At 45.3% G+C, this 18,640-nt stretch overlaps 1 protein-coding gene across 1 annotated transcript; it reads left to right on the top strand.

Annotated features, from left to right (window-relative positions):
* The first annotated feature begins 623 nt into the window (after positions 1-623).
* On the top strand, positions 624-2,579 carry LOC143426161 (uncharacterized). Its single transcript, XM_076899378.1, has 5 exons — positions 624-1,010; positions 1,083-1,309; positions 1,427-2,034; positions 2,138-2,243; positions 2,334-2,579. Exons 1-5 carry the CDS (start codon positions 778-780, stop codon positions 2,501-2,503), a joined length of 1,344 nt encoding a protein of 447 aa, XP_076755493.1. The 5' UTR covers positions 624-777; the 3' UTR covers positions 2,504-2,579.
* Positions 2,580-18,640: the final 16,061 nt, after the last annotated feature.

The raw sequence follows: 18,640 nt of genomic DNA, 5'->3' as shown, positions 1-18,640 counted from the left end.
GAGCAAATATCAAACTACGGGAATTTAACAATTTAACAATGCGAACGATAGACGATCTACGTTACATGGAACTTCTGGTCAAGCCATACTTAAATACGACTGTGACTATTTCTATATAGCGTAGTTCCGGTTGAAATATGTGGTGACAGATTATCGAGTAGTTTAAGCCCTTGACTTTGTATCATTGCATTACCAGAAATTAAATAAAATATGGATGTCATATTCAACTTCCATAAGATATCGTCTTGTTTTACTCCCATTTAAAAAACTTTACTCCACGACACACGATAAATTCCTCCTATATGTAATCGAATTTAAAAACATATTGACACTGTTACGCAATATCACTTAATGGCGTGTATTTATTCAGCTCAAGTATGTATCAAGAATAGTCAAAGTAGAAAGCAACTTGAAAAAGCTGCACTTTTTTTATCATTACACCTCAGAGGACCATTTTTATGCTCCTTTACCTGCGGTCGAACTTTGTTAGATACAAATAAGGTAGAGTTATCGACGAGAACAAACTACCTATCCACCTATTACATTTTTGTAACTACCTATCCACCTATTACATCCTCGATAAGAATGTATTGAAAATTATTTTAAAATATTCCCACACACTGTTCAAATGTATAAAATTGATTGATTCAAAAGTTTGAACCAACACATTGTCCATATAGAATATAGCAAGTACAATAAGAGTGTATGCACTGCGCGCCATCGCAGAGTAGGTACACACTTTGTAAACACCAATGAAACATAACCATAAAAATTAAGATGAGCCGGTCGAATTTTCGTATTAAACTCGATTTATGCAAGTTCTACAGTGATGTGCGTCGTTTTTGTTGGATTTTTATCGATGGCACGAAAACGTTAAAAGTTGCTCATATGAAACATCATATCACAGGGTTATTTAACATCAAAGAGCCATTCCATTTGCTACTGAATGAAACTGAATATTTACCACCTAACGAGGACATACGTATTCTAAAAGAGAATGAAACGATCTTGTGAGATTTTTTCCAATGAATGTATACAAAAAAAGGTATCGTATTATTTATATTCATGTAAAAACATTACAGGGTTTCCCCAGGATCCGGACTAAAAAATGAGTTAGATTCACCTGTAAATATTGTAACCTTAGAAGAAGACAGAGTGAGACAGGAGGCAGAAAACAGTTCCATAAAATCGGAGAGGACTAGAAATTCTGTTCATCACAAACAGTTACAAACTAATCTTCCACTTATGTTATCAAGCCCAATTCAAGAAATAATATCCAGCGATACTCCTACCAACAACTTTCGACATGGTGGAAGTACCTTACTTATAAAAAATACTATAAGTAAACTGCGGATGTTTACTTTGACGTAACATCCGAAGTCTAATTATAAAATGTATATATGTAAAGGATCATTTTCATTTTCAGAGTCTTCAGAAATTAGTACCATGTCTTGTGAAATAGAAGATAGTGAAATAAGCAGTATAGTGGAATCGAAAGTTGTAGATACAAGTATAATAGAAGAGCATAATATAAAAGAAAATATCATGGCATATCCAAAAAGGAAACGAGTTCGGCATAAAAAAAAGAAAAAGGCACAGGCCGAGCAATTAGTAGCAAATGAAGAAGAAAATAAATTAAAAAAGCCCAAGATTATAAATTCTTGTATAGTTTCTGGCAAACATATTCGTTTCGATAATTTAAGTAGCGGGGAAATTACAGAGGATCAAATTACACATTCAGAAGTAGCAAATGGAATTGATACGACTGAGCAGCCATCTCAAAAACTTGCCAATTTATTATCGTTGGGTAAAAGTACTGTTCCACATACCTTTACAAATACCAGGATAAAGGAGGAGGTCAAAGTAGAGAACATGTCCGATGAAGAAACCCATTTCAATGCTTCCTCTGAAAAAGCATTAAAGCGTATAACAACTATTACAGTCTCTAAGGAACGAAAAGCATTAAATAAACTTATTGAAGATTTTGAAGTCATGACTGAAAAGCCACAGCTAAAAGATACTATAGCATTCAAGGTAAATCAGAAATACTAGTTAGAAGTATATTGCTATACTATGAATATTGCTATTTTTATAGCACATTATTTCTCATATGTTTGCATAAAACTACAATTTTTAGATGTTGAAAATTGGAGCCGATTACACGCCACAAGTATCAGATTTTATTGTGGGAGAAGTTATCTCTTTTTGCTCCGATACATCAGTATATACCCTTAAAATATCCCGTACGTGATTTTTACATGACTTACATACAAACAAACAAATAAAATTCATCCGTGAACTTTTTTACGACCAAGATATATTTTTTCCTACAGATGGTATATCAGAAGTGCAAGTACCCGTTGGGAAATTCACAGTTACCGAAGAGGAAGAAGAAGTAGTATTGGATGATACAATTACGATAAATTATGCACAAATAATGGAACCACGACTTATATCTACATGCGTTCTAGATAGAATGATAAATTCAATTAATTGTATCTAATTTTTGGTTAGTTATTTTAATAGTTTGACCTGTACTCTTTAAGTTTCTTATAACGAGTGCTTTTACACATACGAGATAAAATCCTATTGCTATACTAATAAATGATTTTTGTAAAGCTTACATGACTTCTAAGTAGTATTATCGAAATTGTACAGTATGTATTACACATGCAAACAATATTTCATTCATATCACTTAAACAATTGACACTCAATACTTACGAATAAATGATGATATGTAGGATATACTGCTTCTTCGTACGAATGAACAGTGAGAGGACGTGTTGAAGGACGCGACACCACACCAATTGTCATGTTTTTCTTATACAACTTACAACCACTCGCGTAAACTCCAAAGTTTTCATAGATACCCGATTTCAATCACGAATATTTTTAGAAAATGGCACCGTAAATCTTAGAGAAACGTTCGTGTTAATATACGCATTATTTTATAATAAAAATGACGCTTTCACACGTCTTTCCACGCGGTTTGAAACTGACGAGAAACTACCCATCAGACTTTGCTTGTGACGTCACTTTTGAAAGCTTCGTTTTGATTGGTTCATTGCGACTTTTCTCTCCACCAATAACATTTGAAATCCAGAAAGCGCACGAGGTATGATTTGATTTATTTTTCCTTATAAAAGTCCCTTTTACCTTTTTGAAAAGAATTAACTTGGGCAAGATTCAATGAGCCAACATTCTATTAGTAGACGAATGAGTACGTATATAGTTAACGTGATAAGAACAGAATGACCCAAGAGAATGGGTCGTAAAAGAAAAAAGTAAAACCTGGCCTTTCAAGCTCATGCTTGCGGGATTTATGAAAATGAGATTGAGGAATATATTCATTCTTTTATTTTTACTTTATCATTCCATTTCATTCATTTTTATAGTGTAGACATATACCATGAGCATAACTCTTCCTTTACATTGAAATTTCACGGTAAAACATGTACACAACTATATACACACAAATGTAGTTCCTGTCTGCTAAGAAATTATTGATTTTAAAACTGCTAATTTCAGTTATTAATAGCGGATCTGTTCTGGTGTCGTCATCTTGATATACAACGTGCCGCAGTTCCCAATTAAATTCGTTCAAGTATTTCTGACACGGTACATCGTTGTCGAACCGTTCGTTATCGTGTGCAAGGTACCTGGGATTAATTCCGGGGCAACACCGAACGTGTTCGCGCAATACCAGTTAATAGAAAGCAGTACGAACGTGTGATTCGCAGCGCGAACAGCCCATATATTCGCAAACCCGTTCAGATTGTGCGATTAATAATCCGATCCGAGTAAAATTACGGGATTCCTCGAAATTCTATACTTAATGCCTCTTTACACGACACCCTTTGTCCTGCGCAAATGAACGATCAAAGGCCGAGCAAAATCAACTTCTATAATTAACCGTGGAACTTTTGTCCCATTTCCATCCAGTCCCCTGCCTCTCTCCTCTCGTTCACTTCCCTTCTCGTTTCCCGGATTCGTCGATTGCCAAACTATCTGTCATCTAATCTGAATGCTTCATTAGCCTCGCGACCCACGAATAAAACGAGTATTAACTCGATTCTCGTAGAGAGGATCGCACAGTGCTCGAGGCTTCGCATCGACGGCCATTCGTGTTTTGCGGTCCCAGCAACGTACCCTTGCGCCATTCTTTTTCGCTCGTAAACGCTACCACTCTCGGGATCTACAGCTGTTAATCTCGAGCAACGTGCGTGCGTAGCGTGCCAGGACGAAAAGAGGAAAACGCGTCTCGTAAACATTGTTCCACCGGGTTCGCCCGTTCAAACGTACCTACAGCGTTCAACCCCCTTGTGCAGAGTCCAGGCCAGAGACGTCGATAATTTCGTAGATAAGCAACGTTTCCGGGCGCACTGTTCGCAATAATGTAGGTAGATACGTCGAGTGGCAGTCGTACACGGTTTGACGTGTATCGGCACGATGATATTTCTGCACGCCAGACGATTCGTCGGTATCGACGTAACTTGTTCCTTGATTAATCTCCACGATGTACGCGGCGGCTGCTCGTTACGTCGTACAAGCTCCATCCACGTCACGATTTTTCCGCTCCTCTGTCGAACGACAGAAGAATGATCGCTCGTTTCAATCGTCGTTATTGTGACTGTGTCACCGACGAATGTTTACGCTGACCGAATAACGGCGTCACGGTAATCCACGGCTTGAATAATTCACGAGGTAAAGTGCAAGAGTAAATCCACGTCTGGACTGGTTCTCGCAGGTCCATCCGTATAAGGCGATGAATTTACTTCTGCACTCCGCGGGTGAATTATTCATAGTTAAATTGCGGCTTGAAAGTGTGCCGCGAACGCGTAACCTCGAACTTCGCGCTTGTTATTTTCTAAGGACGATTTCCTGGTAGCAGACACCATCCGCTCCTTTCAGCGTCACGCGTGATGCGCGTCATTGTTTAAATATATTTAGCGTTACACCAATGCCTTGAATGCCTAGGCTGATTCGCGGCAGAATTAAATTCGAAAATTCCCGGTAAGCAGACGTCTCCGTGCGGTAAATTATGTGGCATTAGGCTTCATTGGTGCTGTAATTAGGGCAATTCATACGCTCTAATTGGAGCCTGATGGAGCACGAATCCGTCCCGCGATTATTTACAGGATTTTCGCCAGCCTGTATGCGAGTACGAGCAGGGAGACAGGGCACGTGGATCCAAACGTTGGATCACGAACTGACGCGGTCTTTTTGCGAGAAACAAGCTCTCACATGGACGTTCGAAGTTAATTTCGCCGTGTCAGCAGGACGGATTCTTGATCATATTGCTCTCGGTGGTGTCATACGGTTTACGAGCAAACTTCCCGTGCCACCTGTAACGAGATGCTCCGCTTGCCTGAGAATCCGCGAGGAAAATTACGGAGACCACCGACGAACGGCTGGAAGAGTAATGACTAAGTTCACGACGGAAGAACAGCCTGACAGGAAAGTGGCGCCGCTATGAAAAGTGTAGCTCGTAAAGCTTGGCCGATTGCAACTCTTTAACGATCTTCCTCGCGTTAATAATGTGTAGTACTGCGTCGTGTTGAGAGCAGAACAAGCTTCTCGCAACTTATTAGCACCAAGCTGAAAGCATCCCCTTTTTTCTTATATCTTCTACGGAGGGTGGTTCCTCGAGATTGCTGATACGTCGCACAGTGGTTTCAACCATGGTTCTAACGTGAAAAGCTATTCGTTTCTAACAAATTTATATATATAATAATATATAATATTAAATTTCTTCATCTGAAAAGAAAGACCTTCACGAAAAATCGCACGTCACACCGAGAGAATTTTAGAAGCACGAGCTGGCTTGAACAGATATCTATCGATTGTAACGTGATACGAATCCTCCATGTAAATTCGCCGGATTCCGCACAAGGGAACCAATTGTCCAAGGGTGGTGCGCGCGATGATTGCATTCATATTCGCGAATCGGCACCAGAGCACATCGAGCGAGCAGGATGTCGTCGAGATTAGAGTTTTCCAGGAGGTTCGGTTAACCTTCCCTGAAAATTCCATCCCATTACCCCTGCGCATCCGCGCGTGCTGGCGTAAGTGACGTCGGACACGTGCATAATAGACGTATAACAGAATAGCTTCAGCCTTGTTACGGCGGGAAACGGCAATTTATTCGACTTCTCGTTAAGGGAAGATTAGTCGGTGGTACTCGAACGAACAATGAGAGAGGAGAGACTGGTTTTGCATGGTCCGACATTTTGAGTAAACGGGAGAAGGAGGAGGTTGAAGAGGGACATTTAATTCCCTTTACTGTTCTCGCCAGTGTGTTGACCAGGGGGACTCTCGTGCCGTTTGAGAAATATAAACAGGGATGGTCTGTCGGTATAAATTTGTAGCGATGAAAGTTTACGCTTGCGGATGAAGGGAAAGGAAACTTTGCTGCTGGTAGGAGGCATAAAAAATGTCGTTGAGTGTATCGTAAATTGAAGAGAATATTACTGTAAAACGTTATCGACACTCCTTGCAGCTATTACACGTATCGATACGTAATAGTTGTCCATCAGCGTCGCCTACTTCTATAAATAACGGAAGAAAACAGGACGTTCAACGGTGATCGAAGTCCAACTTCGACAGGTGCTACTGCAAATTCTGTATCGTTTAACAAAAGTTTCTTTCAGGGACGACCTCATTACGTGGAAGCAGCCGACATTCGTCGCGCAAAAAGTCTTTATCGAATAAATCAATAGCAGTGCCGCGAGGTCATCGTTATAAATAGTATCTGCGCGACTTTGGTCGTAAAAAAGTAATTAACAAATGGAGTATCTCGTAGCAATCGGAGGGGTTACAAATCGTGTTTGCACAGCCTGATATTTGTACAGTTCACTCTCTCTCTCTCTCTCTATCTCTCATTCGAGTGCGCGATTATTAAAGAGAGGTTTTCGATAAAACACGTGCGTTTCATCAGGAGGTTCTCGTTCACGAAATAACTATCTTTATTCCGGGAAATGTAGATTTATGAATCGCGTACGAAATAACAGAAACGTGGTCTGAAAGAAAGACAACGGAAACTTGTATCCGCGGAGGCAAATCGAGAAAGCTGTAAAGCGTTGGATTTCCAGTAGTTCCACTCGATATTGGACGCGACACGTTGCATCACCGTGGAAAAATGCGTGGCTGGTAGCATCGGCGTTGCTTCGAGCAATATTTCTCGGAGATTTACCGGAAATTGATGTCTCCAGCGCATGTTCTCGTACGAAGTAGTCAGTTAATGATCCCATAACTCAATCCCAACGCTTTGACGGCCGTATATTTTAAGGAGAATCTAGTTTATCGAGATGAACCGGGATCTCGGGAACTTTTCATCCCCGATAAAAAAAAGGCTCGAGTGATAATCTTGAACAAAGTTTGATCGAGGCGGCGCGATACTCCCTTTGAAAGGGCGAGCTGCGAAAGTGGCCATTAAAGAAATGCTTCCCGATGATTCGCAAACGTTGAAGCGTTTCTTACCGGCACGAGGAAACAGAGGACAAGAAGGATGCCGAGTATAATCAGTGAAACAGCGTCTCCAGCTAATGTAATTATTCTCAGACATAAATTATCGTCGTTTTTTTTGTCCAGCTTTGAATGAATAATCGCAAGAACAGTGGACAGAGACAAAGTAACGAGTCGAGTACACGGTCTTTGAATCCCCCATTGAGAAGGCTCCAGCGTCGCTGGTTTTTATCGTTACTGTCGACTTGAAATAATCGCTTAGCGTTTGTCATATATCACGTGATCAAAGATGACATCGAGTTACGTTAACGATACCTCCGACTTTATTTCGAATTCATTAGTCTCCTCTTTTTTTAGTACGTCAATTGTATTTCAGTCTTTTGCCACGGTCATTTTGTTAAGTCGAGATTTAAAGGTATTAGATCGTAAGGTTGAATGATTAGACTTAGTAATAGGAACTTGGGTACTCAAAGCGTTTCCGTCGATGTTCTCAGTGACTCACGTCCGCCGTTTGCGACTCTATTTACTTAACGCGACGATACCTCGCTACCGCAGGTAAATCTAATTTAACGGGCCATTAAATCGATCGATCTGATTGTGAAATCTCGTGGACGGTCTGGCCAATTCTATCAGCGTGTGTCTCAGTGCTCGAAAATCCTACTTGTTCAAAATCGTTACGGTTACTTAACAAAAGTTGGATCCATTAATCTTCACTACTTCCATTACTCCATCGCTGTTATATTAAAAATTGAACAAATTTCCTCTCCATTTATCGAAAGAGATGAATATTTATAAAGCTAACTTCCTGCGACCAAAATGTTTGGTTTGCTTTCCGGAGAAAAAAGTCGCGATTAATCACAGCCTGATCCAAAAGCAAGTATTGCTATAACAATTTTTTACAGCATATTTATTATATTCGATATGATATTAAAATAACCATTACTCATTCCTTTCCAATGTTATCACATATCAATAAAAAACACAGAAAGAGCACGCACGTAACGTCCTAAAATGCAGTTAGCAATGAAATGCGAGCAAAGTGGTAATAGAAAGTACACTTTGACAAGGTGCATTTTACCAACCCACGCCGAGCTCCGTTGTGCGTTAAAAATTTCACGAACGCAAAGTGTCTTTCGTTGCACGCGACGAAAATGCCCACGATTGCTCGCTTACCGCTATTTCTGTCGCGTCTCGTGCAAATCATCGCGACGATGGGGTGCCAACGCGCGTTCGCGGTTCCTATCAACGAGCACGCGATCGCGCGACATCGCCCACCACGGTCGACTACGCGATCGCGGCCAGCAGAAATCGATAAGTCACGGATTATCGTTATCCGCGATGTAAACGGAACGTGGCGGTCGAGACATTCTGGTCCATCGGGTCGAGATCTCGCGACGGGAACATTCCAAGTCCGACGGACGATCTTTGTCTCGGCGAGGGTCCCCAAATTGGGGCAACGTAAAGAGGAAACGGTCCAGGAGATATCGCTGTTGGTACGGAGATATGATTGTATCGTTCGTTTAGAAGATATACGGGGCATTCTCATGAATTTTACATTAGCTTTAGATTCGTTGCCCTGGAGTAGCTACGAAATGTATCTTTGAAGTTAATAGCGTCGTTAAATTTCTGGGAAATGCGCCTGGAGCAAGTTTGTGGCCCCCCGGTGAGTCGCATCGCGCGGAACGTGTGAATTTTCTGAACGTAACGGGAGAAAATTGACGCGGGAGGGCTTACGATCGGGAAAGTACTGGCAATTCTACGCCTCGCAGTTTTCTTTTTAATTTATCCGTCCCGTCATTTTCTCAGTTAGTTCCTTAAAAAGCGTCAAAAAGTATTAACCCCTAACCACTCGCGTTAAGTTTAGAGAAACATCGCGCAATCATAGGAACGTGTGCCAAAGAGGAAGCAACAGGATCCAGAAAAAAGTAGGCGAGCGGCTACTCGAGATTATGATTCCAGCGTGATCAAGGACCACTTCAGAACCGGTAATCTCCGTCGCGCGACGAGGACAGGGGTTGCCAGCTTCCCTGTCCGGGCAACCTTCGAAATCCCTGAACGTGGGAGGGTCTCGCGCGCGCCACGAAGGGCGAAAAAGAATAACACAGGGGGAGTAAGAGGGAAAGGTGAGAGTCCAGTTTTAATTTAATCGGACGGGCAGCCTTGAAGGGAGCGTAGGAGCGCTTGCGCAGCCGCCTTCCGTCCCTGGACCACCGACCGCTAGTAGCATACGCCGACGTCGGCGTCGTGGTCGTCGTGGTGGTGTTCGTTGTCGTCGCGACACCCAGTGGCTGCGCCGCCCGCGTCTCCCGAGCAGTACGCGTCCACACGTCGCGACGAACACGGTTCACGCTCCGTTCGCGTCCTCGATCCACCAATTTCCGCTGCCCCGATCGTCCGCGATCTACCCGTTGTGCACGTGGCTCCTTTGTTGCAACCGCAAGAACCGGAAGAACGCTCGAACGACCTTCGCCTCCTCGACGCGGGCCACCACTCTCTTCCTTGGACGATCGCCTTTCGACAACGACGCTATGTGGCGAACGAATGGTCCCAGGACGTTGCAAGGGATTTGAATAACCGTCGCAGGTAAGAGGAACGATGTTGATTCGGTGGTTGCTATGGAATATCCGTGCGAAGTCGAGGTTAACGGTCGAATCGAATGAAAGGACGTAAGGAGTGGTCGGAGGAATTAAATTTAGCGGGCGTTTTTCGGCCGGCCACGAGGGCTGCCGTGGTCTCTCGGGGGATCCAGGTCGACCTGTGTATTTCTAGAAACGCACGGGATCCCGATGGGGGCCATAATTTTTCCTCCAGCTTGTTAACGGTCCCGCTCCAACAGGTCGTCGACAGGCGGCGTTAAACACGCCGCGACGAACTCGTAAAACGCGAGCCGCGGCGAGGCACGCGCGAAAGGTTTACGTGAGCCGTGACATCAATTCCTTTTCTCACCCTGCGATCGCCTACTCCAAAAATACGCGGAGCAAAGCGAGACGACGAGAGACACGCGGTGGCGTGGCAGGTTTATTCGCGCGGCGCGTCTCATCTGTCATGGTAATCGTATTCCCGCGGCTGGAAAAGGAACAAGGAACGGAACAATTCGACTGCGATTAACGATAGATCCTGCCAGGAGCTGCGATCGATACGCGAGCGAATATCAGCAGCGCTCTGTAAACTTTTCAGCCGGGCGGAGGCTTGCGAAGGACCGCTCGCGAGCCTTCTCGTTCGCCCCGACCAAGGATTCCACGGGGGTGTATTGACTGAGGATCCACGTGTACCGTTTGGCCACGTCGACGTCCTCCGCCTCTATTTATTTACGACAAAAACTGAAATTTCGACGCTCGATTCGGGCGGGGTGGACACGAGGGAAGGGACGCTGCAAACTTCCATCGACCTTTCCCTTTTGACGTGATCCGATGAAATGTTATCGGACTAACGTGCAATCTGACAAAGCCTGGGTGTACCGTTTGCGAGAAGCTAGGATTTTGAGGGGAACGTTACTACGCTGCGCTATGAAATGGAAGGATGGAACACTGATAGGCAAAAGTCAGAGTTCGCTTATGCGTTCATCTTTGGCCGAATAATACTAGCTCCGTAATAACGTGAATAATGCAACGCAAAACTTTTTTCCATGGGTTGGTTGGCCTTTTTTAATCAAAATATCGTTCAATTGGTAATATCGTAGATCAACGAGAATGTTACTTGCAATTATTGAATCCTCAACTGGACGCGGGTGTCGCAGACCACGAGGAGTAACGATTTTACAGGGAACATCGGTGCGATGCGTTCGCAGAATCGAATATATACGCTAGAAATAGTTCACTCCGTTTTCTACCCCAGTGAATCGTTCACAGTAGCTCGATAGAGGGTGGAGAATTTTCAAAGGGCTATCTTGCATCTCATTCGAGACGCAAACGCACACGAAGCTGTAAAGAAACGACCCTGTTCCCTGGCTCGATACATCTTCTCATCGATGGTGCACGCGGTGCATGCGAACGTGCACGGTTTTCAGTCATCCGACCTCACCTTTTCCCTTCTTGTCGTTTTCTGGCTCGTTTGTCATTGTACTCTCGACTCCCAGCATCGAGCACGCAGCGCCGCGATTTTTCCTGCAATTTCTTCCTCCCCACCGTCCCGTTCTTCTTTTTTCCTTTTTTTTTATCATACCTCACGCCCTATTGGCCGTGTACGAGCACGGGTTTCTCGGGGCGTGCATTTGTCACGTCGTTACAAGAACGAGCGTGTGCATGCGTGCGACTGACGGAGGGTACACGCGTGCTCCCGACGTTCGCCCCAGTGAATTAGATCAACGTCTAGAAAACCAGCCGGTTCGCCATTCGCCGCGGGATGCTGGCGCATACGTGTTGTCGCTGGTATAACGCGCAAACAGGTTGCACCGTGATGGATGCGCTCGCGTTAATTCGAGCTGGTTTCCTTGTCGCGAGTCAGCGCGAGCCGGAAAACTAACAAATTAGGGTGCGCCACGGTGTAGCGTTATTTCACCTTGCCGAACAATACCTACTTCGCGATATCGTGAGCATTGATGCAACAAAACTGCGAGTTATCGCAGCAGGAAAAGGTTCGATTCTCCTTCGAGACTGTATCAATGTACAGATTAATTTACATCGAAGTTATAAAGTTTCCCAATAAATTAGTATAAGTTTCGCAGAAATATGTTGCACCTTGTACACGCCATTACAACGCCCGACCTTTCAGATATTTCAAGGAAATATCTACCCATCGGTTATTCGAATTCGTTTTATGTTTCAGTAATGACTAATCGATCCGGTATTTAATGGCAAGGATAAAGCGGAGCAAGGGAAAAAGCGAGCAAATAAGGGTTATTAGCAATGAAAGATAATGCGACTCCGCGCTGGCTCTTCTTTACTTCTTGCGAATTTATCGTACAGATATCGCGTCTACGAATCGATTTACATTATTAAGATCCGGCCGTTCTCATTTCGCCGAGACAACGGCACTCTTTCCTCGAGTCCAGAAGACATCGTATCGATAAGGATCTCGTCTATCCTATTGTTGCGCGACGCGCGATTCGCCTCCGTTGGAGTGGCGAAACAATAAAACCACCGACTGGAATAGAAATCGAAGAGAAGGTGAAGACGTCGCGATCGGCGATTTATCGTGGAACGGGGGTCGTTTCGGCACAGGAACCCGATGCCCCGACGTGCACGGCTACGAATTACCGAAGGGACGAGACGGCGCGCGTCCCTTCGTCGGTACTTCGTCACGATTAAGTAAATATCCATCAAGTTTCACGTGCCGTTGCGTCCAATTAATCAAGAGTAATGCGTGCGGGCGCGGGACACGGGATCGATCGGAAAAAGCATCTATAAATAACGCGACATTCAACCGGCTGCTGTCTACCGTGTGATAACAGGGCGAATCGACGGCGAGACTGATTAATGGATTAATTGAAATTGAGGACACGTTAAAACCTTAGAGGTTAATAACGTTTCTTCCAAATGGAATTATTAGTGGACCTCCTATAACTAATCTTGCGCGCGATCAATTTTCTAGACAGAGTTCAATTTTGTATCGTTACTATGTATGAAATTTCAGTAGAGAGTTAGAGAGAGAGAGAGAGAGAGGAGTAGATGGCAGACCATGGTAAATCCACTTTGCAGTGGATTTCAGAAGTAGATAGTCAACTGCACACATGGAGCTCGCGAGGAACAGGGCCGATATCAGGACGCTGTCACGAGTCTTACGTAAACTCGTTTAATAATCCCACGTCAACAGCAGCAGGGTCCCTAAATATCATCGAGGCAAGGCTCGGACTTCGACGTAAATCTCCACCTTTCTCCGATTTTTCCGGCCACTCTGCTCTTTTTCCCGCGCGAACGGGAACGCGTCGAACGCTGAACCAGAGTTGGAGGACGCGTTCACCAATTGACAGCCGCGATTCGACCGCGGGACTCGAACGCGCATAGATAAATACGCGTCGAGTGTTCCAGGGTGTCGCGCGGCCACTAATCGATTGATCGTGCGGTACGTCATACCAAAACGCAGTAATTACACCCATAAATTTCGCCCCGTTCTACATGCTCGAGGATTTAACCCTTTCATAACCCATAGTCTGCTAGGTGCTCGAGCAATTTTCGAAACTTGGAATGAACAATTTACTTCGTCGCAAGTGCCCGCGAAACGACGGGTTACGCGGTAACAAATGAATATTTACGAGGAAAGTTTAGAAGTGGCTGCAGATGCATTCCTACCAAGTTGCATTGTGCTTTTGACTTTGATCAATTTTTGATAACCGAACGAAACTTGTCCGCATTATTCGCAGGATGTGAACGCAGAGAAGTAGACGATTTCTCGTCACATTCGGTTATTTTAGTGAACACTCGAAGGGTTACAACGCCTCCTATAATTAGAGAAACGTATGACGTGCCGTTTCCTTTGCCAGTTTTTTCTACTACGAAGATAAATTATCAGGTTCGAACCTCGTCCACGTTGAAGACTCGAAAAGTCTTAGATGATTCATGGGTTTGTTTGAGTGAGAATGACGTCTTCGAACGTCTGGATCGTGTTATGGAATGGAAATAGTCGACTGGTCCAAACCGATCCCGGTGTTTCGAAAGAGTTCCATACTTACCAAATATTAAATATCGAAAAACCGAGGAGAAACATATAACAGCATAATTTTCGTGCCTAAATATTTGAGTGGTCAATTAAATGGCTGGAATAATTTGAACGAGTCGAGAGGCACGAACGTACGAGTGGATTTTTTATCGGCCGTAACATTTCATCGGAATTGATGTCGCCAGTGGGGCTATATCGCTCGTAAAATCGTTCGCCACGCTCGAAAAACTGCAATTTCATACAGAAGAGCCGTGTCCTGAAAATCTTCTCACGGGCCGATCGACAGTTTTTTTCGAGTGTTGCGCAAGAATCGGTGTTCGCCATCGAAATTTACAGTCGACAGAACCGAATCACTCAGCGGCGAATTCGTCCGTCACTAATGATCCAGGCGACTCGAAACTGACCATTTCGAGTATGTAAAAACTGCATTTCAAACGAGTACGACCATTTACGATTCTCCGTATTCGAACGAATTCGAAAATGCCATGACCAGCGACAATTCCGGTGGTCGTTAAAAGCGGCGAAACCGGGACCGCGAGATTGCCCTCGATCGGTTCGTCGATACCAGCTCGTCCTCGCGTTTCGTTCTCCCGGTTCCGCGCTTTCGAACTAACATTTTGCACCCGTGTCTCGCGTGCGGATAATTAAGAAGCGGAACAGGTCGTCGAATGGGCTCGCGTGTAAAAAGCGGCACAGTGGTTCGTACAAATTCGCGGCGTACTCGATCCAATTTTCTAGCTGCGTTCAATTTGTGCATGCATGCATGCCTCCGCAGCAATCGTAGAAAGTGACCGTAGCGCATTTTAGCGCAGCCCCGCTGCCGTACCATAATGCCATTCCCTCGAAATTGATACGCCGCTGGGATGTTTCAATGCTACCGTTCGATTACCATTAAATGGACTCGCTCTGAAATAGTACCAAGGCTCTGGATTTGCATCGGGAAGGAAAACCATTACTTTCGACAGAGTCGGACGGAAAACTGGCTATACCCAGGGAACGAGGTTAAATGTCTATCAATAATGAAATGCTTGCCATGTATTCGACTCTGGTCGAAGAAGCGGCATTAATTCGTTCACCATCCCCCCCAGAACACACAGATCGATGTTTCTTAAGCTCTTCGAAGCCGCGGTTGATTACAAGAAAATTAATAAAACTTCAGAGACCATCGAGGTGTACCAAGGAAGACCAGTCAAGAGTCAACCGTGTTTTAAATTCTTTACCAGAGAAAATGCAATTGGCGCGTAAAGAAATTTGTTAGGACGATCGTGCCTCTTCGAATGCCATGGAAACTTTCACGCGGCTATGGAACTTGTCGAAGTTAGTTTCGAGTGCACGGTGGCGCTTGACTTTTAAGGTCGATCATGCGTTGCCCTTAGGCGGTGCAATTCCCTTCCTACAGTCGGTCTCCGCTCTGTTTGCCAAATAGGATTTTCTCTTTTATTTGTAAACTTCTCGAAGCGGACTCGTTTTTGAACAAACGGGAATTTACATAATTTCATAATCCCGCGTCAACGAAATATAAGGGTTATTGGACGAAATATGTAAAATTTAAGCGGAACTTTTATTCACAGAACTTCGAGAGGGGAAGTTCGAAGTAATATCTCAATCGAGCCGATGATGGGGGAAACAAGTCGTTTTTCAATTGCGACGGGGCGCGGAAAGTTATCCCCCGTCGTAGTGTCTTAAAGCAACGATTCCGTCACTCGAAATAAGAAAAGTTCGGAGAGTTACGAAGAAATCTCGTTTCGGTTCAAAAGGTTACGATCGTCGAATCGACCAGACTCGGTTCAATCAACTCGCACGGCTGCGAATATATAAACCAGATTTCAAGGCCCCCTTTCTCCGTCTGGATTCGAAACGAGGACCTAGAAAAGTAACAGACGCGGTAAATCGAGGCGATTAAAGAAGTTAAAACGGCGATCTTTTCCATTCGAAGCAACAGACCGGAAAAGAAAGCAAGGGTGTCTCTCAAAACGATACAGAAGAGAAAACGGTGGGAAACAAAATCCGTAATGATATCGGGTTGACTGTTATAAGAGAGATTAAAAGGAGCTTAGAGTTCGCGAAGAAGCTGGGTAATCGCAGATATTTTCCGAACGGAAGCCGCGGGAGGAGGGTAATTAAGAGGAGGGAGGGGACGAGCGTGGGAAAAGAGTATCCAGCGATACCAGTTTGCTAAGCGTTTCAACCCCCGTCTGCGGAGCTGCAGGGATAAGCTGAATGGAGGCACCTGTGACACGAGGATTTGCCGCGGTAGATCCGACGGACATAGGTCCGCTATCGTAACGTAGGATCTCTTTACGGCTCGATTTCTACCTGGGGGTGAACGTGCCTGGAAGAAATCAGCGAAAATTGAAGAAACCGAGCCGAGAAGCAGATGCTCGAGTCGAATCGATATTTCACCGCGTAACGTTAAACGAGGGGCACGTGTTGGACCTCGTGCCGATCCCTTCTCTCGATTCCAACGTGTATCGTTAATCGAATTTCAATTTGCAGTCGAGTTACATCAGTAACTGCTATGCCGAGGAGCGAAGTGGAGGGACTAAAACGAGATACCGCGAGGAGGAATTCGATAGCTCCAGAAAATCGAAGGGGTCACTCGATGAGAACGAACGGAGCGTTGAGAGTGGCCGTCTGCGAATCGAAATGCGCTTCGAGAGAAGCCAAAGGGGACGAACCATTAGGAGACAGGGAAGAATCGTATCGCGAAACGGGCAACGTCGCGGGACGGCGCGACGAAAAGTAGAAATGGTGGATGATCGAATTGTTCGGGGAACGGTGGACGGCGACAAAGGATGTGTGTCGAGGACGAGAGCGGACAGATCGAGATTTCGAAGCAAGGACGCGGTTTTCGATGAAGAGAGGCGGGAGAGCGTTCGCGTTGCGAAGGATCAGCTCGCGTCGAGCACAACGGAAAACATAATCGAGGGTAGAAAAGGATGGATCCGCCCTGGCGCGGGTTAGTCCTCGAGTTACCGCTCTCTGCCGCACCCTCTCGGGCTTGACATGCGCCATGACCCGCATATAGGTGTCCATAGGTAGCTCTACTCGTCGCGACGTCTCCCTCGCTCTACCCCTTTGTATCTCCGCTGTTGGCTCGCGAGCGAAGGTGGACGTTGGTACGCCTGCACGTACGAGTCGCGGAAGCTACCAGAGAGCGTCACTCTCTCCCGTGTCCCTTATTAACCGCGCACAACCGCACCTCGGTCACGAGGGTGGCTATACCTAGCCGGGGGTGGTCCGAGCAAAGGATCCATTGTCCGCGTTACGCCACCCTCCGGAATCGCGATAAATCCGGTCGGAATTCGTTGATGAAACGCACAGCTCGGCTAAGTGCCGGCGCGTTGTTGTCCAGGTATATTAAATTTCGCGGCGAATGACAGGGCGTCGTGACGCGCGCCCCTTTTGTACCTCTGGATCGGGTTCGACCCCGTCGCGAGCTCCCAGTCCACGCGTAATTGCACCACCGCGATTACGTTGCCTCCCAAGCGGCTGTTAAGCGTCGCTTTCCGCGATACGTTCGTAACAGGGCCGCAATTATGATTGCGTTCGTTTACTCGATATGGCTGAAAATTACCGAACGGTTTTCATCATTCCCTCGCGACTGCTGGTGTTTTAATTAATCCGAGAAGAATACGCCCTCCGGTTAAATTTCGGAGGAACGACTGCGCGCGTCTTCGCTGATTTTTATCGATCCGACACGGGTCGAAAAGTATCGCCAAAGGATGGGGCAAGATTTAATTATCTCGCAGGGATAAGGAGCGTACGCTTAAATTAATCCGGAAGACAACGTAACTTCGTTGGAACTCGAAGAAAGAATCGAGTTAGGCTGGTCGCCGTTGTTCCGACGCCGATAAAAAATGATCGTTGAGAGATAGAATGCTGCTTAATGACTTTTTGCAGCGATAAAACGCGCTGGAAAATTGATCCCCCGGCAGAGTGTGGCATTTATTTAAGTCGAACGAACAACAGGTGACACGTTCAATCTTTCACCGGCGCCCTACTAATGGAAATTGAACGGGGAACACGTGGATTTTTATAGAGCGGATATTTATAGGGATTGAAAAACGCGGACCCGTTTTCCCGTTAAATTTCGCGGCGGGGGATTACGCAACGTGACACGCACGGTATCTATCTCCTGGAAGCCGGAGGGCGCACCCTTTTGTGATGTAAATCGAACGGGGTCGGATCGATTTTTCGCCTCGCGCCGCTTGTCAGAACACAACCGTGGAAATATTTACGCGGATCCGAGGGTGGGACTTATCGAGTTTAGCGAGGCTTGGCTCGCCATTCGCGGCCGAATCAGCGCGTGGAACCGCATCCGTTCTCGCTCCCGGTTTCGTTCTTTGAACGGAACTGGATTTCGCTGCGGGCGAGGAAGTTGGAACCGAATATGCAAATTTCACGCGCAAAGGGAAACCAGGTGAAACGGTATCGAATGGTTCGAGCACGAATAGATGGGAGGACGCGAAAGGATCAGAGCGAAGCGAAAAAGGGAACGTTCAAGATGGAGCAGAGAGTGAGAGGGAGAGACAAAGAGAAGAGGAAGTGTAGTGTTGGCGAACGGAACGAAGTCACAC

Source organism: Xylocopa sonorina, chromosome 8, assembly GCF_050948175.1.
Source record: "Xylocopa sonorina isolate GNS202 chromosome 8, iyXylSono1_principal, whole genome shotgun sequence".
Classification (NCBI taxonomy): Eukaryota; Metazoa; Arthropoda; class Insecta; order Hymenoptera; family Apidae; genus Xylocopa; species Xylocopa sonorina.
Note: the sequence above shows the minus strand (reverse complement) of the source record. Positions and strands in the feature narration are given on the sequence as shown.